General features: G+C 37.4%; 1 protein-coding gene across 1 annotated transcript in view; it reads left to right on the forward strand.

The window, feature by feature from the left end:
• The window catches only part of ANTXR1 (ANTXR cell adhesion molecule 1), a 226,043-nt gene that overhangs the window by 76,664 nt on the left and 123,029 nt on the right, over positions 1-26,350 (forward strand). The window contains exons 9-10 of the mRNA XM_037527535.2: positions 9,733-9,793; positions 21,879-21,977. Coding sequence (XP_037383432.1) covers positions 9,733-9,793; positions 21,879-21,977 — 160 coding nt within the window. The remainder of the gene's footprint in view (positions 1-9,732; positions 9,794-21,878; positions 21,978-26,350) is intronic.

Raw genomic sequence — 26,350 nt, forward strand, 5'->3', positions numbered from 1 at the left:
AAATGCACATAATTAAAATTGTGATAAATGGCATAAAAGAAGTAGCTTACTACTGAGTTTAAGAATAAAGGAGTTGATCAAAAAAAACAGGCTCCTTTGGAGAGATTACCTGAAGGGTGAAATGGAGCCATTCATGGTAGAGCAGAGTCCTATATGGTGAATAGCAGAATGAAAGAAGAGCAGTGTGTAAGGTGGATAGTGGCAGAAAATGAAGTGAACAAGCAAGGAGGGACTAAATCATATGGAGTCTAGCAGGACATAGTATTATACTCAAAGACAGAGGAAGCGCTAGTCGGATACAAAGTCTGACAACAGGAACTATCAGCTTGAAATCAAGACTCTCAAGGAATCTAGATCATGGCCACTTTATTCATAACCCTTAAAGACGATGAAAAAATATACACTCAGAATCAGCAGTAATGAGCCCTGTGAAGAAGAAGAAAAGCAACTATGGCTTATTGAATATCTTCTTGGTGCCAACTCCTCTGCTAGGCACTTCCACAACCACTCTGTGAAGAAGGGCTTAATATCCCCGCTTTACAGGTGAGGAAACTGAGGTGCAGGAAGGTTGGATAAATGGCCACACGTCTGCCACTCATAATGCGAAGTGGAAGATCTGAACCCAGGTCTGGCTGCAGAGATCCTTCTCTTATACGATACTCGGCCATGAGTGCCTGAGGAAATGGAAAATCATCACTGGATTACCAGAAGCTGATCCACGGCAAGGATTCTTCAAGTCCTCAGATTCTCTGCTTCCTTAATCTCATCCCTATATTGTGGCCTTTTCACTGTTCCTCAATCCTCTCCACTTCAAAAAAGATATGTGATTGGTATAATGTATTATTTTTCAAAGGGCTCTCCCTTGTTTTACACTTAAATCTCTCATCAGTGGGACACAGGGAAAAGGCAGAAAGAAATAAACAACAATAGATCACTTATTTGGGAGCCAAGCATTGTTCCTTTATCCCATCTACAGTATTATCCCCTTTAAAAATCATAACAACTCTGTGAAGGGAATATTCATATTCTCATTTTGTAGATTAAGAAGACACTGAACCTCATATAATTCCTCTAAGAACACACAGTTTAAGGGGGGGTAACTGGGTGTTGGAACCCAGTTCCATGACTTCAGAGCCCATGCTTTCTCCCACCTCTATTTCCTTAGGAAAGTAAAAGTAATGAAAACCAGAAGTTATGAGTTCTTATGTACTAGACTCTGTGCAAGTCATTTTACAGAGTCATCTCATCAAATTCTCATGAGCACTTCACATAGTTATTGTTTCCCTTCTACAAAAGTTTATTCTGTAAGGCAAAAGGTTAACTAACCTGTCCAAGGTCACACAGCATTGGGGAGTGATGAAGAATAGACTTGGGTCTGTCTCTAATGCTCATGACAAGAAAGGTCACAGTGCTCTACTGAATAACATGGGTATGTTGGGAATCCATTTCTGAGGAGACAATGAGACCGAAAATGTGAAATGATTTGAAGCAAAATGTACACAGTTACAATGGAGGCAAAACAAGACCTGTGTGAGTGCAGAGTTGGGGGCCAGAGCCTGCTCTGTCTTTACTACTAGGTGGAGAGAACCTCTCGAAATCTCAGTTTCTACTCGATGGCTGAAGTTCTATCATCATGACAAGCTGACAACTTAACATAGGCTTCCACACTTGCTCAGAACTGTACCCCTGAGGTCAGCATTTCTACTTGCTTTTGTGGAATACAGTTGAAGACTTTAGAAGATCAAACTTGGATAGTTGGAAGATTGTAACCCTTAAGCCAGCTTAACTATAAAGGAAGAAACTATCCCTTTGCCTTCTCTTACTGTGGCTTCTTCGGGGAATTTCCACTGACCACAACTGGTGAATGTAGCGCCAGCCCTCAAGTGAAAATTCAAAGCAAAAGTCCAGCAAGGCTCCTGGGTCTTTGTTTGCCTTTTCAAAAGTGCTGCAGGCAGTGAAATGGGAAGCTGCATGAAAGCTGTGTTCCGATAACACTGAAATGGGTCTGCAGCTTTGAATCCCAGCACTGGTAATTATGATGCCAACTCCTCCTCCCAGCTGTCCTCACTTCCTGTCTGAAACCTGGCACACTGTGTATGAGATGGAGGACCCAGTTACCGGCACCAAGCCATTTCTGTTTAGGAGAAGAATAAATATTTAAGCCTGCTTTGGGCTTCCTATTAACTAACTCAAGGGTGAATCAGAGCATAGGGCTTCTGTGTGTTTCATCAACAATAAACAAGTATTGAGCAAGCACAACTATATTTGCAAGGATTTCTTGCAAGTTTTGCATGATATCCCTTTTATCAAGGAAGCTGTAAATTCAGCAAGATTGGGGAATGAACATGTTCCATGGTCTATATGTTTACTTATGGAAACCAGGTCCAGTGCTGATTTCTCCCTTCCACTAATCGTACCAAGGGCCTCGCAAAGCTATGAAGAAAGGTAAAAGCTGTCTCCCAGGCTTTCCCTCCTATCCACTGTGCCAGACCCCACTAGGGAACTGCTAAGCCTTTCCTGCCAATCAAAATCTACACCACAGCCCTCTTGGCCTGGAAAGTACCTGACTTTATTGAGCTGATCCTCCTTCCAGAGCCACAGCAGCAGCCTTTCTCTTAAGTCAGGCCTATTCATGATTGGAGAAAACCCCCTTCTGCTTTGCACTAAATGAATCTTATCTCAAGACCTGTCTCAACCTCCAGGCCCAGTTCCTGTCTTTTCCACAGAGCCTGCTCTGGTCTCTTCTCCACCATGAGATCTGCCTTGAGCTCCAGCTACACAAATATTAGAACTACTTGCTTGACACTTGGGTCTTTGTCATGCTATAGGCTGTTCTGGTCACATGCACAATTGTGCAATCACAGAGACTGCCTGTTTGTCATATTTCCCTTGATGTTCCATGCCATGCTGTGCATACTTAAGCATCAAAAAGCAGCCCAGACTACACTGCCTGCACAACCAGTGGACAGTTCTCTGGTTCTATTTCTCGTAAAATTCCCGTTGTCCTGCCCCCACCCTGTCTTCTAAGATTGTCTCTCTGAAAGATGGCATTTGGGGCTCCATTCATATTAGCCTGCCTTGATAGGAGACATAAATAGAATCAACTGTAGTTTCTGTAGTGAGCAGAAAATCTTTTTAAAAAATCATTTGCCTCGGGGAGGGGGTGGGGGCCATTTAAAAAAAATAAAAAGTAAAAATCATTTGCCTTTGCTGTCACTAATCAGAGTTGGTCTGTATAGGCATTTAGGGCCAGATATTTCAAGTAAGCTGTTATTTCTATTTGACTTATTATAAAGTCCAAATGTACTAAAACTTCCCAAAGCTTGAAGAGGCTACAAAGATTGCAGAGGGGCTTTTCTGTTCATCTTCAGGTCGCCTCCCACTTCCCCTCCAACTACAACTCCTCCATCCAGGAATGATGAGACCCATCATACAAGTAACAGCAGAATTTAGAGCAAAATCTAATGAAAGGCTGTAGGGTTCACCTCCCAAGGAAGGCCACCGACTTTGCCAACATGCAGCAGCTCACAAGCTCATCTTACTAAATAAACCACGTGTTAGAGTTCACAGCTATCTGAGCTTCTGAAAACAGGAGAGGAAACTAGTTGAGTAGAAAAAAATGAATTTCCTCCATTTCAGAGCTTTGTTTGTTCTGTGCTACCTCACACCAGACTCTCCATGAATGTGAAACAGAGAGAAAGGTAGCATTTATTTAAATGAACTGGACAAAAAGCTTTTGCATGTTTTAAAGATATGCTTTCTTATCTAAAAATTCATTAATTCCTTCAAACTATTTCTTGCATGTTAGAGTATCTATTGGATAAATGTATGAGTTTACATAAACCATAGATGAAGCCCAGATAGATGAATGTATAATAGTAAATCTTCTATTTTAAATTCAGATTCTATAGAACTGACATGAATTTAGGATAATATTCATGATTAACAATATATGTGTCTATTGGTTTTAAGTGTGGAGTGGAATTTAGTTAGGAAAAGTGACTATCTTTTTTTAAATCTTATTAGAGATCATATAGCTTCAGAATTCATGAGGTCACCATGGCCAGTCCTGAAGGCGTGGATGAGCCAGTTGTATGTCTCAAGCTACCGGGCCTTTCTAAAAACAGTGGTCCTCAGGCTTGTGTATTGTGTTCTCTGCCACTAGCTGCAATAGTGTACATGGCCCTTCTGTGGCAGCCAGAGCCTAAGCCTCAGTCCCTAAACTCAGACCCCTACATTTTTCTCAAGTAAGTTGTCTAGGCATTTACAGAGCAGGCTAGTCAATATAACACGGGACATGACATACATCTTATTATTTTAAAAGATAAGTTTTTTTTTTTTTTAATAGGGGTGTTGAAATAGGCCTCCTGGGAATGCAGTCCCCAAAGATGGTGGTTCTAAAGAGAGGGAGGTATTACAAGAGGCAGAACATGACTTGTATTCAAAAGTCCAAAGATTTTATTTATAGGAAGACCAATATATAATATGCTGCACTGCCAGTTTATGAAGCCATGCAAAATTGTGCCATTTATTCAATAACAGTTATTTCATGTCCACTTTATACCAGGTTCAGCATTGTGGATATAGTTGTATGTAAAACAAATCTAGTCAATGCCTTCATACGAGTTCATAGTCTAAGGAAGATGATAGATAATGACCAAACAATCATTATATTCTAATTATAGGTAATAGTAAGCTCCCTGAAAGATGGTAATTTATACTAAAGTGCAAATAGATGCAGCAATTTTCACTGGTTAAATCACCAGGACTTAGGTGATAAAATTTGTATTATATTTAAAGAAGGGCAAAGAGAGTGAAATTAAGGAAAACTGCTCTTTTCTTTTTTGTCAAGATAAACGTAATTGGTCAGTAGGTCATTAACCACCCATGTGCCAGCCTAGTACAAGCCCCGGGCATCTTCAAGCCACATATGTCCTTCATAACAAAACACCAAGGAACATAGTTTGGAAGATTTTCTGAAAGCAAAAGTCCTCTGTATCACGAATGAACAAAAGAGCTGGTCTTTCATTAACAAACCAAAAAATAATCCAATAGGAAATGGCCAAGTAAATAAAGATTGGTTGTTTACTGGGGAAGGAGGCAGACTAGGAAAAAAAAAAAAAAAAGTAATGAGCCTGTGGTAAGGGAGGAGTTCCTCATAACTGTGTAAATATTCACAATTCTTTAAGGATTCATGAGAAACCACTGCATCAACAGATAACTTTATAAAAAAAAAACGAACCATAGATATTTAGACTCCAAAAACATAAACCCTTCTATACAATCTGAACTGGTCCACAATGAATTTCACGTCAAGTATATACAGTTCTTATGAACTATATATAAGAACCTAGGGAGGTGCATGAAAACAACCATACCAGTAAGGTAGATTTTATGGATCTCAAACATGCTCTCCCATGTATTTTCTTTTTGGAATCTATCCAGAAAGTAGCAGAATAATATTATTAGTCTTTTTCCAGTTTATTTTTTTTTCCCCAGTAAATATGGGTAAGCTCAAGGTCAGTGATGGGCATGTGATAGAAGCAGAGCTGAGCAGAGATCCATACCCAAGAAAAGTAACAGTACTAATAGTAAAAACAAAAGTGATAGTAATTACCAAAGTAATAGAAATAGCTACCATTGTCTGAAGATCAAATATTTATCACATATTCTCCTGAGTGCTTTTCCAGCTAAGGTTGTTCTGGGCAAGTTCCTTAGTGCCTTATTTCCATGAAAGGCTAGTGACTCCAGGATTGTTAAATCACTCTCTGTTGACCAATCACATCTGTTTAGTTCTGTCATAAGACAAGAACCTTGTCAGTTTTCCTTGAGCTCACTCCAATCCAATATGAATTTTACCACCTAAAAGTCCATTTGGTTTTACAAGCTGTCTCTCCATTTATGTCTACTACTCATTTTACCATGATATAGCCCATCTACCATCTAGTCAGTGTCTTTCTTATCATTTATAGGAAAAGAAACTAAGATGTAGATGGTTAATAACTTCTCTAAGTTCATATGGCCAGTGAATGATGTTTAATTTTAATATAAATTATTCAGAGCCCAGGTCTATCTTTCTCTGTCTCTAGAGCACAAGATGTTCAGAATAATAGTTCCTTTAGTTGAGGGCTTATCAGATACAGGCCCTGGGGCTATTGGCTCTGCCTTATGATCTCATTTACTCTTCTGTAGTTATTGTCCTTATCCTACTTCTAGGATGAGAAAACAGACTAAGGGAAGTTATGAAACTTACCAAGATCACCCTGCTCATGAGTGAATTGACTCAAGCCATTTGATTCCAGGTTTCAAGCTATCAATATTATTTAGTATGTTATACTCATTCCCAAAATTGGGGTATAGAAAAGTTGAAGGATTTGTCAAGGACTGTAGGTCAGGTAAGTGCAGGGCCGGGACAAGGACCCAACTCTTCACATTAAGGCTATACTTATGGCATGTGTTGGTGTTAACCCAGTCTCCATTGCAGGCCTGTTCACAGCTTTGTCTTCACCCCGTGTGAGTCCCTTCTACTCCATGCAGTGTATCTAGACTTCCTCCACGCCACCACTGCCTAGTTGGGGGAAGGATCCTCACCTCCCCACCTCCATCCCGTTTCCAGCCCTTAAGTTGATCTGTTGTTTGCTGCAGTTCAGACAGACTGATTACCATACAGTCTGGGCTTCTCATAACCAAGGGAACCCCCCAAATCCACCCATGACCATTGTAACTTCCTACCTTTTGAAACCAGACATTTCAAACTAATAGAAGCCACAGTCCCAGACAGATTCCTGCCCATCCCCCTCACTGATAAATTTTACTCTATTGGCCACAATGCATCCCTTCCAGATGTTTTAAGTTAAGATTGGGAAAGCTGTGTTTTTACTGGATTGAATCACTCTGCTTGGCTGACATATTTTGGCCCTTCATACACTCCTTAGATTTATCTGCTAATTGCAGACACTTTGAAAGAATAGTACAGCATGTGTTTATTATGACAAAAGTTGCTAGTGTGTCTTTGTGGTCAAAGATTCATGGGTGTTTCCTTTACCAAACCCTGGTTAAGTATTGGTTCAAAAACGTTTGTTCAAAGTCAGGAACTCACATGGGTGCAGATTTCATTATCTGTTTTGGTGGAGTTTGTGGAACAGGGACAGGGTAGCTCTAATAGCTCAATTTTTATTCTTGAACTGTTTTGAAATCTTTAGTTGTTGATAATAAAGTGATTTATTGAGGGATGCCAAATGCCTGAGGAATTTTATTTATAACAAAAATAGCTTCACACTGTTTTAATGCCACTATTTAGTAAGTGTCTCCATATGGGTTAATTTTGTTTCTTCCAATGCGGCCCATTTGAAAACTTGTGCCTGAGGACTTGTTGAAGGAGGTAGCTACTGCTCTCAGTCATGGCAGCCACTGACTGAGGCAGCTCTTGGGTAGGAAGAGCGCAGTGACAGTGAATTGCTTTGAAGAGGATGAATAGCCGTCACAATTCAAGAAGGGTTAGTATCTAGGTTATGAATTGCAGCACACCAATATCCTAGCACGACCCAGTGCTAGGGCATTGTTACATATACAAGAGACCAAAAGGTTTTTCCTAGATCAACCATAGGAAAAAAAGAAGATGGAGAAGCCATCAGGGGAACCTGGATATATCCTTGGAGTTTTTGGTCCCAAGTCAGAAAGACATGGAAGGGAACTCAGGTGCTCATTGTTGATACCAGGTCCCCAGACCCAGGTGGGTGAGCACCACTGACACTAACAGAGATGGCCCAGGACATGAGGAGTTAAGTTTGGTGCCTGTGCCTCCTGTCACAGTTATAATGGGCTCAGGCTATAGGAGGAGCCAAGGTTGCTTCTTTACCTGGGATGGGAGTAGGGGTGGCTGGGGATGCCAGAGGCTGAGAAAATAAGGTGAAAGTTGACAAAAAGAAACAAATGTCTCCTTCAGGAATCTGGTGGAGGAAAACAAATAGAGGAATCAAAGTATGAAAATATGTTAAATTATACACGAGTGGGAAGGAATATTAGGAAAAGCAGCTAGACATCTGAATTGTAAAATTGTGAGAAAATAATCAAAAGAAGTGCTGCCTTTTACAATTTTCAAGTATATATAAATTTCTCTAAAATATATGGTTGTGAGGGAACCTATGTCAATGAATACATTTTAATGTTTTGTCATCTGTGCATCAGACAAAGATTTGCTGAAGCATGTTGTTTATTTCCTTTCCCAATGCTTCTCCATGAGGACTCCCAGATTTCTCTTGGAATGGGTAAATACTGTCTTTTCTGAGAGACTAAATGGCCTACTTTTAATCTACAGAGCAAAAACCTTATATTGTCTTGCCTTCACAATTGCTACTCAAAAGCTTAGAACTGAATTCCTGAGCCATTCCTAACAAGGAAATGAGCTCCTCACAGGTTTTTTTCTGTTATTTTCTGACTTTTTACTTCATCTCTGTATTTTCTCTTTAACCCACATCCTCCCCTTTCATAATTTATTTATTTGTCTTGTGATGTCACTTCACTTAAGCTGGAACAAAGACGCATATGTAGCCAAATACATCAATACAAATTAATAGGTGCTTCCTAGTGCTAAGTGTTTTCTTCTTTATGCACCTTAAATTTTATAATTTTACCATTAATTGCTTTTACAAATGCCCTTTTCATAAACAGACAGATGGGTCCCTTCTGCCCTCCAAACCATATCAATTTCCAAATTGAGTAATGCCCCAATAAATATATTATATTCCCTCGGTAAAATCTATTTAGTGTCTTATACATTTTCAAATGTTTGAAATTTTAAAAGTGATTATTCAATGAGAGGTGGGATTCATAAATAGTAGCAAAAAGCTTAAAATCCTGCTTTGGCCAGAAACCCTCATTATTAATTCCCTGGGTGGTCATGGGATTCCCCAGGCTCTCCACTGACCCCTATAAGATTCATTTGGGGAGAGAAAACATTTCCACTTAAGTAAGGTTTAGGGGATCCTCCTACAGGGTAAGGCATGAGAAGCCTTCATATCCCTCTCCCCTAACATCTTTCCTTACTTTGCTAACAAAAAAGGACACTGAGTATTCTGAAAATTATCCTCCTGAGGATCTTTTAACTACCTTCATCCTTTTGCCCTTTTCATTATCTTTCTCTTTTATTTCTATTTTTCAAGCTCCTGTTGTTCCAGCTAAGAGCTCTGTGTATTTCTACTTCTTCACCTTTGCTCACACCTTTCTGTGCCTGCAGCCTAATCTTCCCTTACCTCCTACCCACTTGAGTCTTGTCCTCAGTGCCCATCTCTTCCATGAAGTTCTTTCCAGGCTTCCAACCCTTAGCAATCTCCTCATGAACTCCATGGCCCCTGCTCTGTGGCCCTTCACCCTGGCACCTACCACATGTGATTGGCTTTTGTTATTTACATTTTTAAGTGTAAGTCCCAGGTACCCAACTCTATGTTAAACCTCTCCATGGTGCGGACTAGCTTATCATAGTATTGATTAAAATCAGCCCCAAAAGAAAAAAAAAATGAATAATTCTTATGACTTTGGGGACACCCAAAATCATCAAGCACAATGCTAGCTCACTGAATGTTTGACATTAATGATATCAGTAAAGATGTTACCCCTCCCACTAAAACACTTTGTCCTTGAATTTTCACATCTTGGAAGCTAAAAGCAAAATGTTACTCCTCTGTTTCAGCAAAATAAAACATGCTTTGACTATTTTATTTCCTCTCCTCCTAGATTTTGAAGAAATCCTGCATTGAAATCCTAGCAGCTGAACCATCTACCATATGTGCAGGAGGTAAACTGAAACTAAATGCTAATTGCACTTACACAGATGACAAAACTTTTTAGTTCAAATCACACATTTATCTCTCATCTGTGGGGAGGAGGGGAGGCAGAACAAGAAGGCAAAGGGGAGAAAGAGGAGGTGAACTCTAAGTTAATTTGCTTCTAGGGAAAAAAGAAAAGGAAGAAGCAACATGTCAGTTGTTTGAAAGTTTGAAAAACTATCCAAATTCTCTCTCTTCACGGCAGCTAATTACAAAGGAAGCAAAGAAATACTTTCCCAGAAATAGATTCCCATGTATAACCACCAACACACCACTCTGTACAGACGTGGAGTCTGACCCTTTATCCCCATGGCAGTTCTCATGCAGTGATCATACTCCAACCCTGAAATGTTGACATACTTAATTATATAATTTTGCTTGTCTTTCTCCATAATTAATACATTGATTTTAATCCATTGCTCAATCTACCAGTCCTCACAAAATGGTGGTAGGCAAAACCAGTTGTCCCACTAATGGGACATTATAAGCTTGTCAGTGATGCAGAAAATCTCTACCTATACAAAGAATCAGCCTTCTATTCACAGTATTTTCTCTGACTAATCAAAATTGGGATCTTGATATTATGTTGTATTGTAAGAGACTAAACTAAAACTTCAACCATGCTAGCTTTTGCAATATAATTCCAAACAGGTTTCTTTTATTCATTTAATAAGTCTTAAGTACCCACTGAATGCCCTGCACTGTGCTACAGTACTGGATATACAAAAAAATATAAAGTCTCTCACCTTAACTCCTTATATTCCAAAAGCCTCCATCTTTCACTGTTGATAGTTCACTGTTAATAACACCTTCCTAGTCTCCTGGATACCAAATGCCAGTTTATCACAGAAAATATGTCATGTAATATTATAAGAGAGCAAGCATTAAGGAAGAACTTTCCAACTTTTTCAAACACTCTACATTTAAATTTTCTATGACATATTTGATTGGTATAAGCAAAGAGATTCCCTGAGGAATTCATTCCAGTTTCTAAGTTATATTTTGGAACAGCTGAAAGATTTCAAGAAATTATATGTATTCAATAGTATATGCCAATAGCTGCTACCTAGTAACACAGATAGTAAAGACAAATGCGGTTGCCACAGGTAACGATCCAGGAGAACCTTGTTAAGAAAAAGAATTGAAAAATCTTACCTATGTAAATTTAACAAAAGGATATGATCACATGAGCCCAGCCCCAGCTGTTGGAAAGGGGTCTGGACAGTAACGAGTTTCAATTTGGGTTCATCAATGTCAGGGTGAATATACCACTATAATTTTTCTAGGTCCTTCATTTGAAAATAATTAGAAAACAGCAGCGTTCCTTATTTATGCAATTATGGGTATTCATGAAGAAAACTCAGACTTGTAGTTTAACAATCTTATTGGATGCTGCAACTTCATAGTGGCTCAGAAAGTTAAAGACAATAAATATAATTTCTGTTAATTTACTAGTTTAATTAATTCCCATTTGTTAGGATTTTTGAGGACAGAAAAAGAATCTTATTTTTCTCCACTTCCCACTGACCAGTAGATTACCTGGCACTTAATAGATAGTCAGTAAATGTTGGCTAAATGTCTTGCTTCATATATTCTTTCAACATTTTAATCATAAAATACTAATACCATACCTTGAAAGTGTCAAAATGAAGCAAAATTAGAAATAAATAACCACAGATTGAACAAGGCTAAAAATAAAAACAAAAATCTGAACTACTAGGACAATACAAAAATATCTTCTTAATTCATTTTCTTAAGTAGAGATACATTACAACACTGTATATGAGATAGGGGACTAGTTTCACACCTCCTCAAATGTATCTCTCCACACCAGACTCACCACAGGTCATTATTAATAAGCCAAAATCTCCTTTACACACCACTAAGGTGTTCAATAAAACAATTTTTTAAAAGCCCCACATATTCAAACTTAATGAATACAACACAGAATTACCAGGATCTACAAGATCTTGTCCCAGCAAATTCATAGATTATAGCATGTTTCTTAGTAAGTGGGAAAGAAAAACTAATTAAGCAAAAGACAGTTTTTTTAGAAAAATGCAAGAAGAAAAGGTAAAAATACATTAACAAATTTAAACAAAATAAACAGAAGAGATATTTCTTTTGGTCGAACCAATGAAAAAACAAATCTCCCATAAATTCAACCCAAGGAATCTTTCTTTAGATTTTTTTTAAGTACTTGGTTTATGTGCAGTATTGCATATTTTACAGACAAACTATAGTTTCCATATCACAGTGAGCTATCCATTCTATTTCATTTTTGACAAAAGGAAAAAAATTAATACAAGACACAATGATAGAAGTTCACCTTGGGTTTTGAGAAAGATAAGTTGCCACCTCTCTTAAATTAGGATTATAAAGCTTAAACATAATAATGAGAGGATAAGTTTACTGAGAAGAAAATGAAATTTCCAAAGGATAGCTTGCACCAAAAGTTCTTCCATGGATTTCTTAGATCTACTGTTGATCATTCTCTGTAGGAAGCTCTGGAGCCCCTTTATTTGACCCTGGCTATGCACACCTGTCAGGTAGACCTAGTCTTACCCCCCTCTTTAAGTGACACTGAAGATACAGAGTTTTACATGAAAGTGCTTTGAAAATTATAAACTGTTATACAAAACAAGATGACAGACATTACCAGCAACATCAATTTTTGGCCATTTTTCATTGTTTAATTGCTAAGTTTAAAACAATGTGCTAATTATTCAAGCAGTAATTTACTGCATTTGCATTTGTCAGTATACATATATATATATTTATTTATCAGAGGCAAAATTTTTATAATCTGAAAGTTTATTTTTGTTTTATTTTGTCTATGTGTTTGCCTGCTCTATATGCCACATGTGAGTGAAACCATGTGGTGTTTGTCTTTCTCCATATGACTTATTTCACAGAGCATAATACCCTCCAGATTTAGTCATGTTCTTGCAGGATTTCTTTTTTTTTTTTTTTTTTTTTTTTTTTAACATAGTTGGGTAGTGTCCCACTGTGTACATAAATCACAAATTCTTTATCTATTCTTACATTGATAAGCACTTAAGTTGTTTCCATGTCTTAGCTACTGTCACTAATGCTAAAATAAACATGGGGGGGGTGCATATATTGCTTCAAATTAGTGTTTTTGTATTTTCCAGGTAAATTCCCAGAGGTAAATTTCTATTTTCAATTTTTTGAGAAATCTCCATACTGCTTTCCATAATGACTGCACCAATTTATATTCCCACCAACAGTGTACAAGCATTCCCTTCTTTCTAAGTTCTCTCCAATACTTGTTGTTTCTGGTCTTTGGATAATAGCCATTCTCACAAGAATGTGTGAAGTGATATCTATTTGTTTTGATTGCATTTCCCTGATAATAAGGGGTGATGACTGTCATTTTATATACCTATTTACCATCTGTGTGTCTTCTTTGGAGAAGTGTCTATTCAGATCGTCTGCCCAATTTTTAATCAGGTTGCTTCTGTGAATTGTTGGATTTTATGAGTCCTTTTTATATTTTGGATATTAACCCCTTTTTGGATGCATCATGTGCAAATACATTCTCCCATTCAGTAGGTATCTTAGTTTTGATCCATTTCTTTCACTGTACAGAAGTTTTATTTTCATGTCTCTAAGGTTAATGTCAAGAGGCCTGTGTTTTCTACTCTATCTTTTATAGTTTCACATTCCAAGTCTTTATTCCATTTTGAATTAGTTTTTGTGTATAGTGTTAGACAGTGGCCATTCTTTTGTATGTGACAGTCTATTTTCCCAGCACCTTTTATTGTAGAGACTTTCCTTTCTCCAGTGTAGGTTCTTGGCTCCTTAACTGTAAATTAGTTGTCAGTATGCATGTGGTTTCATTTCTGATATCTCAATTTTGTTCCATTGATCTGCTTGTCTGTTTTATTTCAACTTCATTTTTTTGTAGTATAGTACAACTATTTACAACTATTTTGTAGTATAGTACAACTATTTTGTAGTATAGTACAATTACAACTATTTTGTAGTATAGTATAGTCTGAAGTCAGGGAGAGTAAGTGCTCCATTTTTCTTCTTTTTTTCTCAGGATTATTTTTGTTGTTTGGGGTCTTTTGTAATTCAAATAAAATCAGGATTTTCTTGTCCTATTTCTGTGAAGAAAGTCATTGGGATTTTGGTAGAAAGTGCATTGAGTCTTCATCTTGCTTTAGATAACAATATTTAACAGTGTTAATTCCTCCATTCCACAAGCATGGGCTATCTTTCCATCTCTTTGTGTCTTTTATTATCAATAATGTTTTATAGTTTTCAGTGTGCAGATTTCACTTCTATGCACACTGCAGTGTGCAGATTTCACTTCTATTTTATTCCATGGTATTTAATTCTTTTTGATGAAATTTAAATAGAAATGTTTTCCTGGTTTCTCTTTATGCTAGTTTGCTTTTTGTATATAGAAACACAATAGATTTTTGTATGTTAATTTTGTAGGCTCCCCCTTACTATATTTATGAACTATTTCTAACAGCTTTTTGCTGGAGTGTTTGGGATTTTTTAGGTATATTATCAAACCTTTCTGATTTGGATAACTTTTTATTCCCTTATCCTGTCTAATTGCTCTTGCTAAGGACTTCCAACACTAAACTGAGTGTGGACAGTCTTGTCTTGAGCAACATCATTTTAATCAGGATTTAAGGTCATCGATGCTGGCAACATCATAACTAGATGAGAAAACATGCAGAAAAAAAAATTAGGGAGAACACTGATAAGGTTCAAAGTACCAGCAAACTGATTAATTAACTTAAAATGTGCTGGATGAGAAAGTCAACAAGGAAATAACTGATTGCTCATATTGCTAAACAATGATAGGCCTGAGCCTTAGACAGATCTGAGAAAAAGATATTAGAATGCACTTTCCCTAAATAACTTTCCTCAGTCCCCTATCCTCACTCTCAGTGAATTACAACATCCCTGCTGTGCAGCCCTGCCTAGGCTTGTCCTGCTTAAGGGGATCTGCTAACAATTGCATTCTCCCAAGACTATGATCTCACCTGGCTTTCACTTAGAACTCAGCAACTGACTCAGTTCTGACAGCAAGCTTGTCTCTGACAGAGGCAGCAAGATGATACACTGGGTGGACAGAAAACTTAGATCCAGCACAGATCTTTATATATTGAGTGCAAATAACAGGGTAAAATTTAATGGGACAAATTTAACATGTTGAGCTTGCTTTCAAATAGGAAAGTCTAGGAAAATCTGACTGTTACAGTTAATGCAGGAAGGTGGGTGGGGGGGGTGCAGAACAAGGAGAGCGATGGCTGTCTTTATAGCCAGCAAGAATGCCTCTGACAAAAAAAAAAAAAAAAAAATAGACTGATACAACCTTAGTGTGCATCAACAGCAAGAGAGCTGATTCCACATTCAGACTGTGGTTCCAAGTCCCACATTTTAAGAAAGCCTTTGACACAGGCATGTTTTTAGGAGACGAGGCAATGAATCTGGAAACCACATTCGTAATTCATTCACTGAGTCAATATTTCTCTCTCGATATCTGTCTTTCCATTTCTTCTTTGGTGTTTTCTTCCCTTTTGCCTTCCTTCTTTCCTTTCTTCCTGCATGAAGCACAACAGCAGAGACCTGCTCAGAGAGCAGTGTGAGCACTTATGAGATACTTCTTGAATGAGGAAAGACTGAAGTAACCACAGTGATTTAGACAAAGAAATGAGACCCTCATAGGAGCATCTTTAAATGTTTGGAGAATTCCCATGTAGAAAAGAATTATTAGGCTTATTATGTATAACTTCAGGATACCACCATGGAGAGATTAGAGAGGAATCCAGAAATGCAGATTTTGGTTTAACACATGCAACTTTTACAACTAGAGTTTTCCAACAGTGAAGTGGATGGCCTTAGATCTCCACCCCAGGAATTACATGAGCAGCGGCAAAATGGCCATCTGTAACCAAACACTATCCAGAGAAATCCTCCTTGAGGTTTCCTTACTTAAATTTCTAAAGACTTGATTCTATTTTCACTAAGGTACTAGTGGCTGATTATTTTTATTGGCTGAAGAAATAAGTACAACCTGGAACTATTTTACATTTTAACAGGAAATCTTAATGGGGGGAGAGCAAGAAGAATACCTAATCTGCTTTGATCAAGAAAGAATTTGATTCAATGTCTTTGGTAAAACTAGTTGGGGAGAGAGTCTTCTCCTCCATTGCCAGAAGCTATAAACTAGCAGCCTACAAACCTTGTCTGGTCTGTGTATATGTTCTTTTAGAGCCACACTCCATTAAAATTTTTTATTACTAACATTTAAAACTCTGACTTCACCTAAAATTTCATATTTTCACTTTCTCTTAAAAAATCAGATACAGCAACACTGGCCTGTATTTATTAAGATATTGGAGATTGACTATCTCCTCTTTAAAAGAAGCATCTGCTCTTTCCAGTTTACCATACTTTCCACCTCTCCCTATTATCACCCAAATACTCAAATCAAACATATATATGGTTGCCATTTAGTGCAGTACTTATGTTACTGTGTTTATTCCTATTCTTTATCATTCTGAGCGCAGAGCCTTTATAGAACCCTTGACATTCTCTGCATTTAAATAATTCTGTGTCCATTCCAATATAGAGTCTTTTTACGAAGTCCCTAGCTAAATATTTTTCTAAATTATCCTCTGTGTAATTAGAATTGTCCTGTTATTAGTTGGCTCTGCATAACTTAGACTCCTCTCTAGGAAATGCACCCTTTTGCCTAGGCACAATTTTTCTCTATTCCCAACCAGTTGGCCTTAAACTTGAGCAGCTTACAGTGTGCTATGTAAGCAAGTACACCAGAAGGAACTAATTGGGGTTAAGTGTGCAACCTGCCAACTGCTCTATGTTTGAAGTTTTTATACTCCAGAAATAGAAGGTTATAATTAGCTCTTCACATTGTCATTTCAGAAGCAATTGTTTTGTTCCTACTGTGTTGTTTCCCACTGTTTATAATAAAATTGAGTGTTTTTTTTTTTTCTACCTACATAAAAAAGGTAATCTTAGGCTTCGTGTTTACCATTTGGGAATTAGATGCTTAAAACAGACACATTTATACAACATCCAATAGTGGTTTCATATCTTTCACAGTTGTTTTTCAAATCTTAGGACTGGCCCTTAGGTTCCTCTTCTAAATGTTTTGTTTAATTTCCACTCCATCTTTTTTTTTCACTTAAAGCGCTATCTGTATGGAGGGGGAACTCTCATACACTGTTTATGGGAATATAAAATGGCACCATCATTTTGGAAGATAGTTCTAACAGTCTTTAAGAATTACAGTCACACCCACCATGTGACTTGGCAGTTCTACTCCTATATACTTGCCCAAGAAAAAGGAAATATCTGCCCAAAGATTTGCATACAAATGTTCAGTAGCTCTGTTTTTCATAGTCAAACTGGGAACACCTCTTATGTTCATCAGCTGGTGACTAGATAAACAAGTTGTGATTTATCCATATAATAAATAATACTCAGCAATAAACAGGAATAGACTATGCATACATCTAAAAATAATTATGGATGAGTTTTAAAATAATTTTGCTAAGTAAAAGAAGTCAAACAAAAAATTTACTGTATGATTATATCTACATAAAATTCTAGAAAATGCAAACTAATCTACAATAACAGAGAAACATTCAGTAGTTATAAGGGAGTAGTCGTTGGGAGGGGCAGAAGGACAAGATTACAAAGAGGCAAGTGTAAACTTTTAAAGATAATGGATGTGTCCACTATCTTTATTGTGGTATTATCCTATCATTGTATATATGTCAAAGCTTAATCAAGTTATGCATTTAATATGCCAGTTATTATTTGTTAAGTATACCTTGCTAAAGCTATTATATATAAATAATTATAAAAATTTAAAGTTCTAGAATAATTTAAGCATCAGAAAGCACTTAATATACTTTAACCTCTAGTTTATATTTTAGACATTACATGTTATATTAAGCATCTAATAAGAGATCAAATTCAAATGGAGTCATAAGATGAATTATCACCAACAATAATTTTAAAGAGTACAACTAAGTGGCTTCAAATTTACTCACAAAGTTGTTCAACCACAACTACTATATAATTACAGAATATTTTCATCATCCCCCCGCAAAAAAAAAAAAACATTAAGCAACCATTCACCATTGGCTCCTCCTTTCAGCCTTCACAAACACCAATCTATTTCTGTCTCTACGAATTTGCTAATATGCGCTTTCCATACAATATGTAGCCTTTCACATCTGATTTCTTTCATTTAGCATGATATTTTTCAATATTCATCCATGTCAGAGCATGTGTCAGAACTTGATTACTTTTTAGGGGTGAATAATATTCCACTACATGAATCCATACTCAACAGTTGATTGGTATTTGGATTGTTTCCACCTTTTCACTATTATGTATAATGATACTGTGAACCCACATATACAAACTTTTGTGTAGACATACATTTTCAATTGGAGTGGAACATCTGTGTCATAAGGTAATGCTATGACTTTTTGTTTAACCTTTTGAAGAACTGACAAACTATTGTAGCTTACAAAGTAGCTATACCATTTTACATTCCTACCAGCAATGTGTGATGGTTCTAGTTTCTTCACTAACATGGTAATTGTCAATCTCTTTCATTTTAGCTATTCTCATGAGTGTGGAATGATATCTCATGCTTTTGTTTTCCATTTCCCTTATGGCAGATGATGCTGAGCATCTTTTATTCATAAAGCTTATTAAGCCTCAGAAAATAAGCTAGATTAGACCTCACTGAAACCTGAATAAATGACTACCTTGTCCTTCCCCTTTATTCACTTTCTATACCAAAAGAAGTCATTTATTTATTCATTCAATGAGCTTACACTGAGACACCTCAGCCCTGAGTTAAGCATCAAAGATTCTGATGAAATAGAAATGATGGCCTCTACCATCAAGAAGCTTAAATTATAATTGAGAATGAATGACAGAAGAATAATAATGAACATTTATCTTAAAGATATCTCAAAGAATATGTATCTTAAAAGATTAGATCAAAGGTGACTGTAAAGTAGAAATTCCTCCCTAAATTCCCCTGAGGTGCTTCTTGTAGGAGCTGTAATCCAGCATGAAAATTGCCTAAGAATACTTAGCTGTACATTTTTTAGCAGTTCAGGGCCTTGGAGATAAATGGAGTTAAATCAGTAAGTCCTGGTTCTGGTGTGTCCTGGTTCTCAGTTGCCCATGGATTCATTTGACAGGGTGATGTTACATAACATCTATGTACTAAGAGCTGACATTCCAGATGGGCTGCTGGGTCAGATGTTTGGACTCTTCTGGAAACCAAATGTGCTCACTAACATGGAAACTACGAGGCAGGGTGGCAGCTGGCCTCTGCTCTTGTGTGCTTCACACAGCATCATTTCCTCCATCTCTGCCCCAGGCCTCTGGGGGTTAAATTGTTTGGTTTCCACATCATGGAATCCTGCTGTCTTTCTTCCTAAACACCCTGAGGTCGGGCCAAGCAGACAAACGGGCAGCCTCTTTTATAGAGGACTCAGCAGCTGAAGTGGTAATGCTAGAACATGGTGTTAGAGAAGAGAGCTTGGCATGCAGCCTGTGTTTCCAGAGTCTTCTCTTCTCCGATCTTTGAGAATGCAAGGAAAGTAGTCAAAGCAATCAGGAGATAGAAACCATTTTTAATCAGTGATAGTATCCAACGGCAGATTTCTGTATGTCTGTCACTAAAACTGGAAACAGAAATAGGTTTTTAATAGTCTTAATTGAGTACATATGATACAATAGATTCTTCCACAGTGCTTGACATTTAATAAAATGCTTGTTGAACCAACTGTGTCATCAGTCACATGCCACACAGACATCTAAAGAAAACTATTGAGTCTATCTCTAAACTTATCAATCATGTATATGCAGCACATGTTTATGTAAATACTCAATATTCATAGGATTTATGGTCTTTAAAAAAAAGCACTTGCCCATGACGATAATTAAAGTAGCTCAAAACAAAGGCAGTATAGTGCCAGTTTTGTTGCTTACTAATTACATGACCTGATCAAGTCATTGAAAATGTCAAAAATCTCAATTTCCTTATTGTTAAGATTCTTTAGACTTCTAAAAAAAAAAAAAAATCTGTCCTAACTTGTACTCTTTGTGCAGTGCCTCTGGGTTCTTTTACATAAGTTTCATTTTCTTGCTCCCCATCTAGGCCAAATCTACTTTTCTGCAAAATGGGTAGACTTGCCTGAAATAAAAATAAAATAGGCTTTAAAAAAGACACATCAATCTCTGATTAGTCAGTGGTCACAAGATAATAAGTATCTATGTCAGCATAATAGTATCAAGCATAGCAGCAGAGTTTTAGGGGCATGGCATCTGATGCCTGACAGACCTGGTTCCAGTTCTGATTCTTACTGCTAGCCTGTGATCTCAGACAAGTAACTGAACCTTATTAAGATCATTTTTCTCATTTGTATCTCCCTGGGCTGTGGTGAGGTTTAAAAGACATCAAACACATACAACAGTTGGCACAGGGTTTGGCACACAAGGGAGCAATTTAACATCTTATTATTAGCCTGGCAAACACCATCGCTAAATTAGTTTCCTGGGAATGAAGGTGAGATACACTTATGATATTTATTAAAGTTTGGAAGAGTACCTCCTGCTAGTCCTCTAATTCCAATCTGCCTCCAAGAAAAATCTCCATTTTAAAAGCAATTTAGAGCTTAAGATCCACTTTCACAAATAGTGTCTTTTTCCTGTGACTTCTCTTCTTACTCCTTTGCTCTCACATTTTTTCCTCCACAGCATTATCCCAAGCCCCAATTTTTATACACAAAAAGACGAAACCACAACGAAGTAGAATGTTGCCTATTTGTTACCATCAAATTTAAGTAACTATTCCTGAATAGTTGGCCAAATAATTAGTTGATTTTCTCCTTGGTAAATCATCATTATTTTTACTTTATATGGAATTTCTTGGCACCTTTTAATTCAACATGCTTTACGCCAATGTGAAACTAATGAGCAGGGCTAAATAGCCCAAAATATAGTATCTCCTCCATTCAGAGAGAAATGAGTACTAATTGTACTACAGGGTCAACCTAGTCCAAACAGGTAACGCTTGAGAACCAGTCTCAAAGAGCAAGAAATTGACTTATCACTACACACAATTATTTTTTTTAAGATTTATTTATTTATTTATACAAGCACTGGGTACAGTCAGAAGCGCGGGAGGGTGAGAGAATTCCACCAGAGCCAGAGGGGAGAGCAGAGCAGGCAGACTGATGAAGTACACTGCTGAGGGGAGCAGCGGGCAGCAGGAAAGGTCTGCACGCCATGTGGGACCCTCACCCAGTGGCTGGGGATCAAACCGGCGCTGCAGAGGCTGAGGGCAGCTCAGCCCAAACACACAATTATTTCACCTAACACTAGTATGGCTGCCCTGTGCCCGGCAGGAGCAGACAAGGGAAGGCCACTATTTACTAGTTCCTGGCCTAAAGGAATGTCTTTCTAGTTGTGGCAAAAAAAAGATGCAAGAATGACACCAGACAGCACAAAATCACATACTGCTTTGTTCAAGAAAGACCAAATGCCATGAGGTGGTAGTTTTCCAAAACTTACAGCACTTTGAATTCTAGAGAAATCCTTTCAGGGAAGTCCAGTATGTAAAAGAGATACAAAAAGAGTTGAGTCAATGGAAGAAGGGAGAACCCCTGTGACCGCCTGATTGTGATCATTAGTTTTAAAAACTGCCAGGACTTGAATGTCAGAGAGTGGGGAGAAAGACATTCCAGGAGGAACAGCAAGAACAAAGGTGGGAATTCAAAGTAGGAACTCCTATACCCTTTTTACAGTCATCTAGTAAGAAAGAGGGGGTGAGTCCATGGTGAAAGCCACCACATAGTTGCTTTTGATTTCCAACCTGAACTAATTTTTTATTATTTTAAGCCTGACAAAATAGTTAACAGATACCCTAAATTGGGATAGATGAGACATTTCAAGCTAATGGTCTGCAGTCAATTAATGGCTTATCATTATGCTTCATTTCAGAATCATTTCAAGTAGTCGTGAGAGGAAATGGCTTCCGACATGCCCGAAATGTGGACAGGGTCCTCTGCAGCTTCAAGATCAATGACTCAGTCACACTCAGTAAGTCCTGGCAGAGTCCAGGGGTTTCTTCATCCTGCTTCAGGGAAGGGAAGTCCTAGTCCCATCAGTTAGCACATCCATACACAGCGCATTATACAGAGAGGTTCTTCCCTGCTGGAGCATGGCTACCCACCATGGCTCCCTTGCTTCCATCAGGAAAGCCAGCAGGGGACTTGCTCCATAGCCCACCAGCTTGTCTGCTAAGTCACTCCTCTCAGGTGCAATGTTAGCACTGGTTGGTTAGGGCACTGATGTCCTTAACAAGGTATTAGGAACTGTCAAGTGTAAGTGAAAGATAGATGGCCTGAGTTTATGAATTCTGAATAAACCAAAACCCGTACTGTTAGGCTTGTATGTATAAATTCTGGAATTTTTTTTAATCTAGATGACTCTTGCTTGGAATAGCCAAGAAAGTCTTACCATGGTGAATACTGACATGAAATAGAGGGACATGGAACTAATACAATTTCATGCAAAAAAAAAATGAATTTCATTATATTGGCACTTTCACAAGACATTTGTTGCTGGCAAAGCTCTTGATTTAAAGACATATGTGATTCCTTTAGCTGTCTAGGTGACATGGGGAGGACTAGTTATGTAAGGACAGATGGCCAGAAGCACTGAGTCATAGTTATATCTGGCATTCATCACATAGATAAGGATTGATTCAGTATCTGCAGTGATAAACAGTAATAATATACCGTGTTTTCTATAATGCCATATTTTTTTAAATGCTTTCCTTTTTTTGGGGGGGGGGGCACAGTTGCCCTAGGAGAAACGAAGGGCAAGAAGGATAACTAACCACTCACACTCACACTAGCTCAGTACCCACTTCTGAAGTGGGAATTGTTCTGTATTTAAAAAGGAAGAATTGAGGCATATTTCTTTTTTTTTTCTTCCTTAATATCTTAAAATCCATTTGAATATTTCAACAGACATACAATGGCTTCCTGACAAACATCTGGAATTCCTGGCCTTGGAATAATTCCAAACATTCACAACATTGAATTACTTTTAATACTTGAAAATGCTCTCATGCATCCAAAGAGTGTGCGCTATTTGAAAACATTTTATTGAAATAATAAATCTATTGAAATATCTCTGATATTCACACAGTAGTCACTTTATAGAGTACCTCCTTTCCCTCCACCCCTTTAATGTGACATTACCTGAGTCTACCTTCCCTCTCTCTAAGCAAAATCTCAAGTCTAAGATCAGAAAATTCTGAGAGTTAAACTTGAAGTCATCCACACCTTTCAAAGAAGACTTCCCAGACAAGGGTGTCTTCAGACCCAACCCCTGTCTGAAGATGAATGGGGTGCATGGGGTGTGCCATTGCCTGGATGATTACAGACATGGTGTATATTCAGAGAAAATGAAATTCAAGTTGATTATGGATTTTTAAGGTGGCATTTTGAAAACTTATTTTCCAATTTCTCCATGAAATTTTATTTCTTGGGAAACCAGCCCATTCTTCTTCTTCCCTTCCTGTCCTAATATTTACTTGCAGACACCTGACAGTCTCTCAAGCTCATTCATATTCACATAGAAATAAAGACTTCTAGGGTAGGGATTTGGCTTAAGCCACAAATGAAATTGTGCTTCCAGCACCACATTGACAGTTTGGAAAGAGGAAGGCAGTGATTCAACAACATGATATTTTGCATGTAGCACTCCTAAATGCAAGCATATGGTTGTTAAAAATATTCTAAAGGGAAAATAATGGAATTTGAAGAAAACATTTCTGCAGTTATTAGTTCACCTGTTCATGCCATTCACTAAATGGCGGTCAGAAAAGATAAATTTTAAAATGCAACATATTAAAACCTATATATTTTCTGTCAACCCTGTGAATATAACAGTCTCTCTTGAACCATCCCTACAAAATAAGATAAATTTAAATTCCTTAACTTTTCCCATTATTCTTTCTCTCCTGTACATCCCAAGTTTTAACTGCTTTTGTTCTTATTATGTATATTTCCTCTTTCAAGTTTTTCCTAAATACTGCTTTACATTCTATAACAAAAAAAGAGGCTATAAATGCTGTAATAAAAAGTAGCTAATAATGATGCTAAGACTGTTGTAGCTCTAGCTAGTTGAAACATAATACAGGCCCCAGAGTCTTCAACAAATATTACAGCAGCAGATTATATGAAGCGAAAGTTGTTAAATGCCAAAGAGCAAACTGAAAAACTATCTTTATTGTGGGAGATATTAACATGACTTTCTAAGCCTTTGAATGAATTATACAAAATTATTAAAGATATAGAGCAAACATTTATTTTTATATATATTATATATATATCTTGAGTGGCTATGAATATTCACACATATTGTACTAAGATACAAGTAAAATGCCAACATATTAATGCCAAAAAGTACAAATTGTTTAAATATATTCTTAGGTGCTACATGTAGTCAGAAATTAAAAGCATAGGTTACCAGCCACTTCTCTTCTACCTTCTTTGCCTTTGCTTAAAAATAAATGAACAAAGTAACCAGTTAAAGATCTGAATTTCTGGGCTTATGGTCAATATGACAGATCCAACAATTCTGTATAAAACAAGAGTTTGAAAATTGTAATGTGTGGTCTTGCTCAGAGGAAAGAGTAGGAAATCCCCAGATACAGGAAACAAAAAAAGAAATGCAAAATCTAATCAGGAAACAGAACTGAGGAGGCATCAGGCCTAAGATCTGCCATTTGCAAATGTGATGCTAATGTAGATACAGCACACCAGCCTGTGGAAGGCAACTGGCAAGAGAGAGTTCTTGCAGAAGTCAGACTCCATGAGGAATGGAAAAGTGTCTCAATGACCCAAGGAAGCAAACATGACACAGAAGCACCAAATAAGGAAAATAAACCCAGAATGTACCCATTACCATCCAAACCCCTCTGCGCTGGCAGAGGTCACATGTGTCCAACTCAACCTACAGCTGCCCAGCAACCAACAACCTCCTCTGAGGATGAGCTTCCCACACCAAGTGACAAACAATAGGAAGATGGATGAAAGAAACAGGAGAACAAGCAAGAAGACAGGACAGAAGAATTTGAAAGAGAATGTAAAACAATTTAAATGTGTAAAAAGAGTAACCTGACATAAGGGGAAGAACACGCAACAAAGGCAGATTTGCAGAATAACCTAGTATTAATTCTAGACCTGAAAATATATTGTCATTAAACACAACCTGATGGATAGTTTAAGTCATACGATTAGACAGATGAAGTTGAAATGAGTGCTCTAGAAAAGAGATATGAGGAAATCCCACACCCAACCAAAACAACAGTTCTAGAATTTTTTCACCTAAGTTTTACCAGATTTTTAAGAGACAAATGGCCCATATCTGATGTATAATATTCCAAAGAAAATAACAGGCTTTTAAAATACATTGTATGAAAAACAAAGAGAAACCCCACCAACTGGGAGAACATTTTTGCACCCAACACTAATGATAAAGGACTGATCACAAAAATCTGCAAAGAGCTGATGAGACTCAACAACAACAAAGAAAATAATCCAGTCAAAAAATGGGCAGAAGAGCTTAAAAGAAACTTCTCTGAAGAGGAAATGCAAATGGCCAACAGGCATATGAAAAAATGTTCAACATCACTTGTCATCAGGGAAATGCAAATCAAAACTACCATGAGATACCATCTTACACCAGTGAGAATGGCACATATTAAAAAAACTAGCAACAACAAATGTTGGCGAGGGTGTGGAGAAAAAGGAACTCTTCTGCACTGTTGGTGGGAGTGCAAACTGGTCCAACCACTGTGGAAAGCTGTATGGAGATTTCTGGACCTACTAAACATAGAGCTTCCATATGATCCAGCAATTCCACTCCTAGGTATTTACCCAAAGGACACAGAAACATCAATTCCAAAGAACACCTGCACCCCTATGTTTATAGCAGCACTGTTTACAATAGCTAAGCTTTGGAAACAACCCAAATGCCCAAAAATAGATGACTGGATCAAGAAGATGTGGTACATATATACCATGGAATATTACTCAGCATTCAAAAAAGATAAACACATGCAATTTGCAGCAACATGGATGGCGCTGGAAGGGATCATGCTCAGCGAAATAAGCCAAAAAGAAAAAGAAAAATACCGGATGGTCTCACTCATAGCAGGAATCTAGAAAACTTAAATAAGGGACCAGGAAAATGAATAACTATAAGAAAGTGAAAATCAAAATCAACAAAAAACTATGAACCAGAGACACTTTTAGGGGGCGGGGGTGGGAGGGGAGGGATTGGGGTCAGAATGGGGGGGCTGCAATTGTATGGGGAATATAACAATAAAATTTATTAAAAAAAAATAAAATAAAATACAGAAAAAAAAAAAATAAAATAAAATACATTGTATGATA

Source organism: Talpa occidentalis, unplaced genomic scaffold, assembly GCF_014898055.3.
Source record: "Talpa occidentalis isolate TD23 unplaced genomic scaffold, MPIMG_talOcc4v2.1 talOcc4.5, whole genome shotgun sequence".
In the NCBI taxonomy this organism is placed as follows: domain Eukaryota; kingdom Metazoa; phylum Chordata; class Mammalia; order Eulipotyphla; family Talpidae; genus Talpa; species Talpa occidentalis.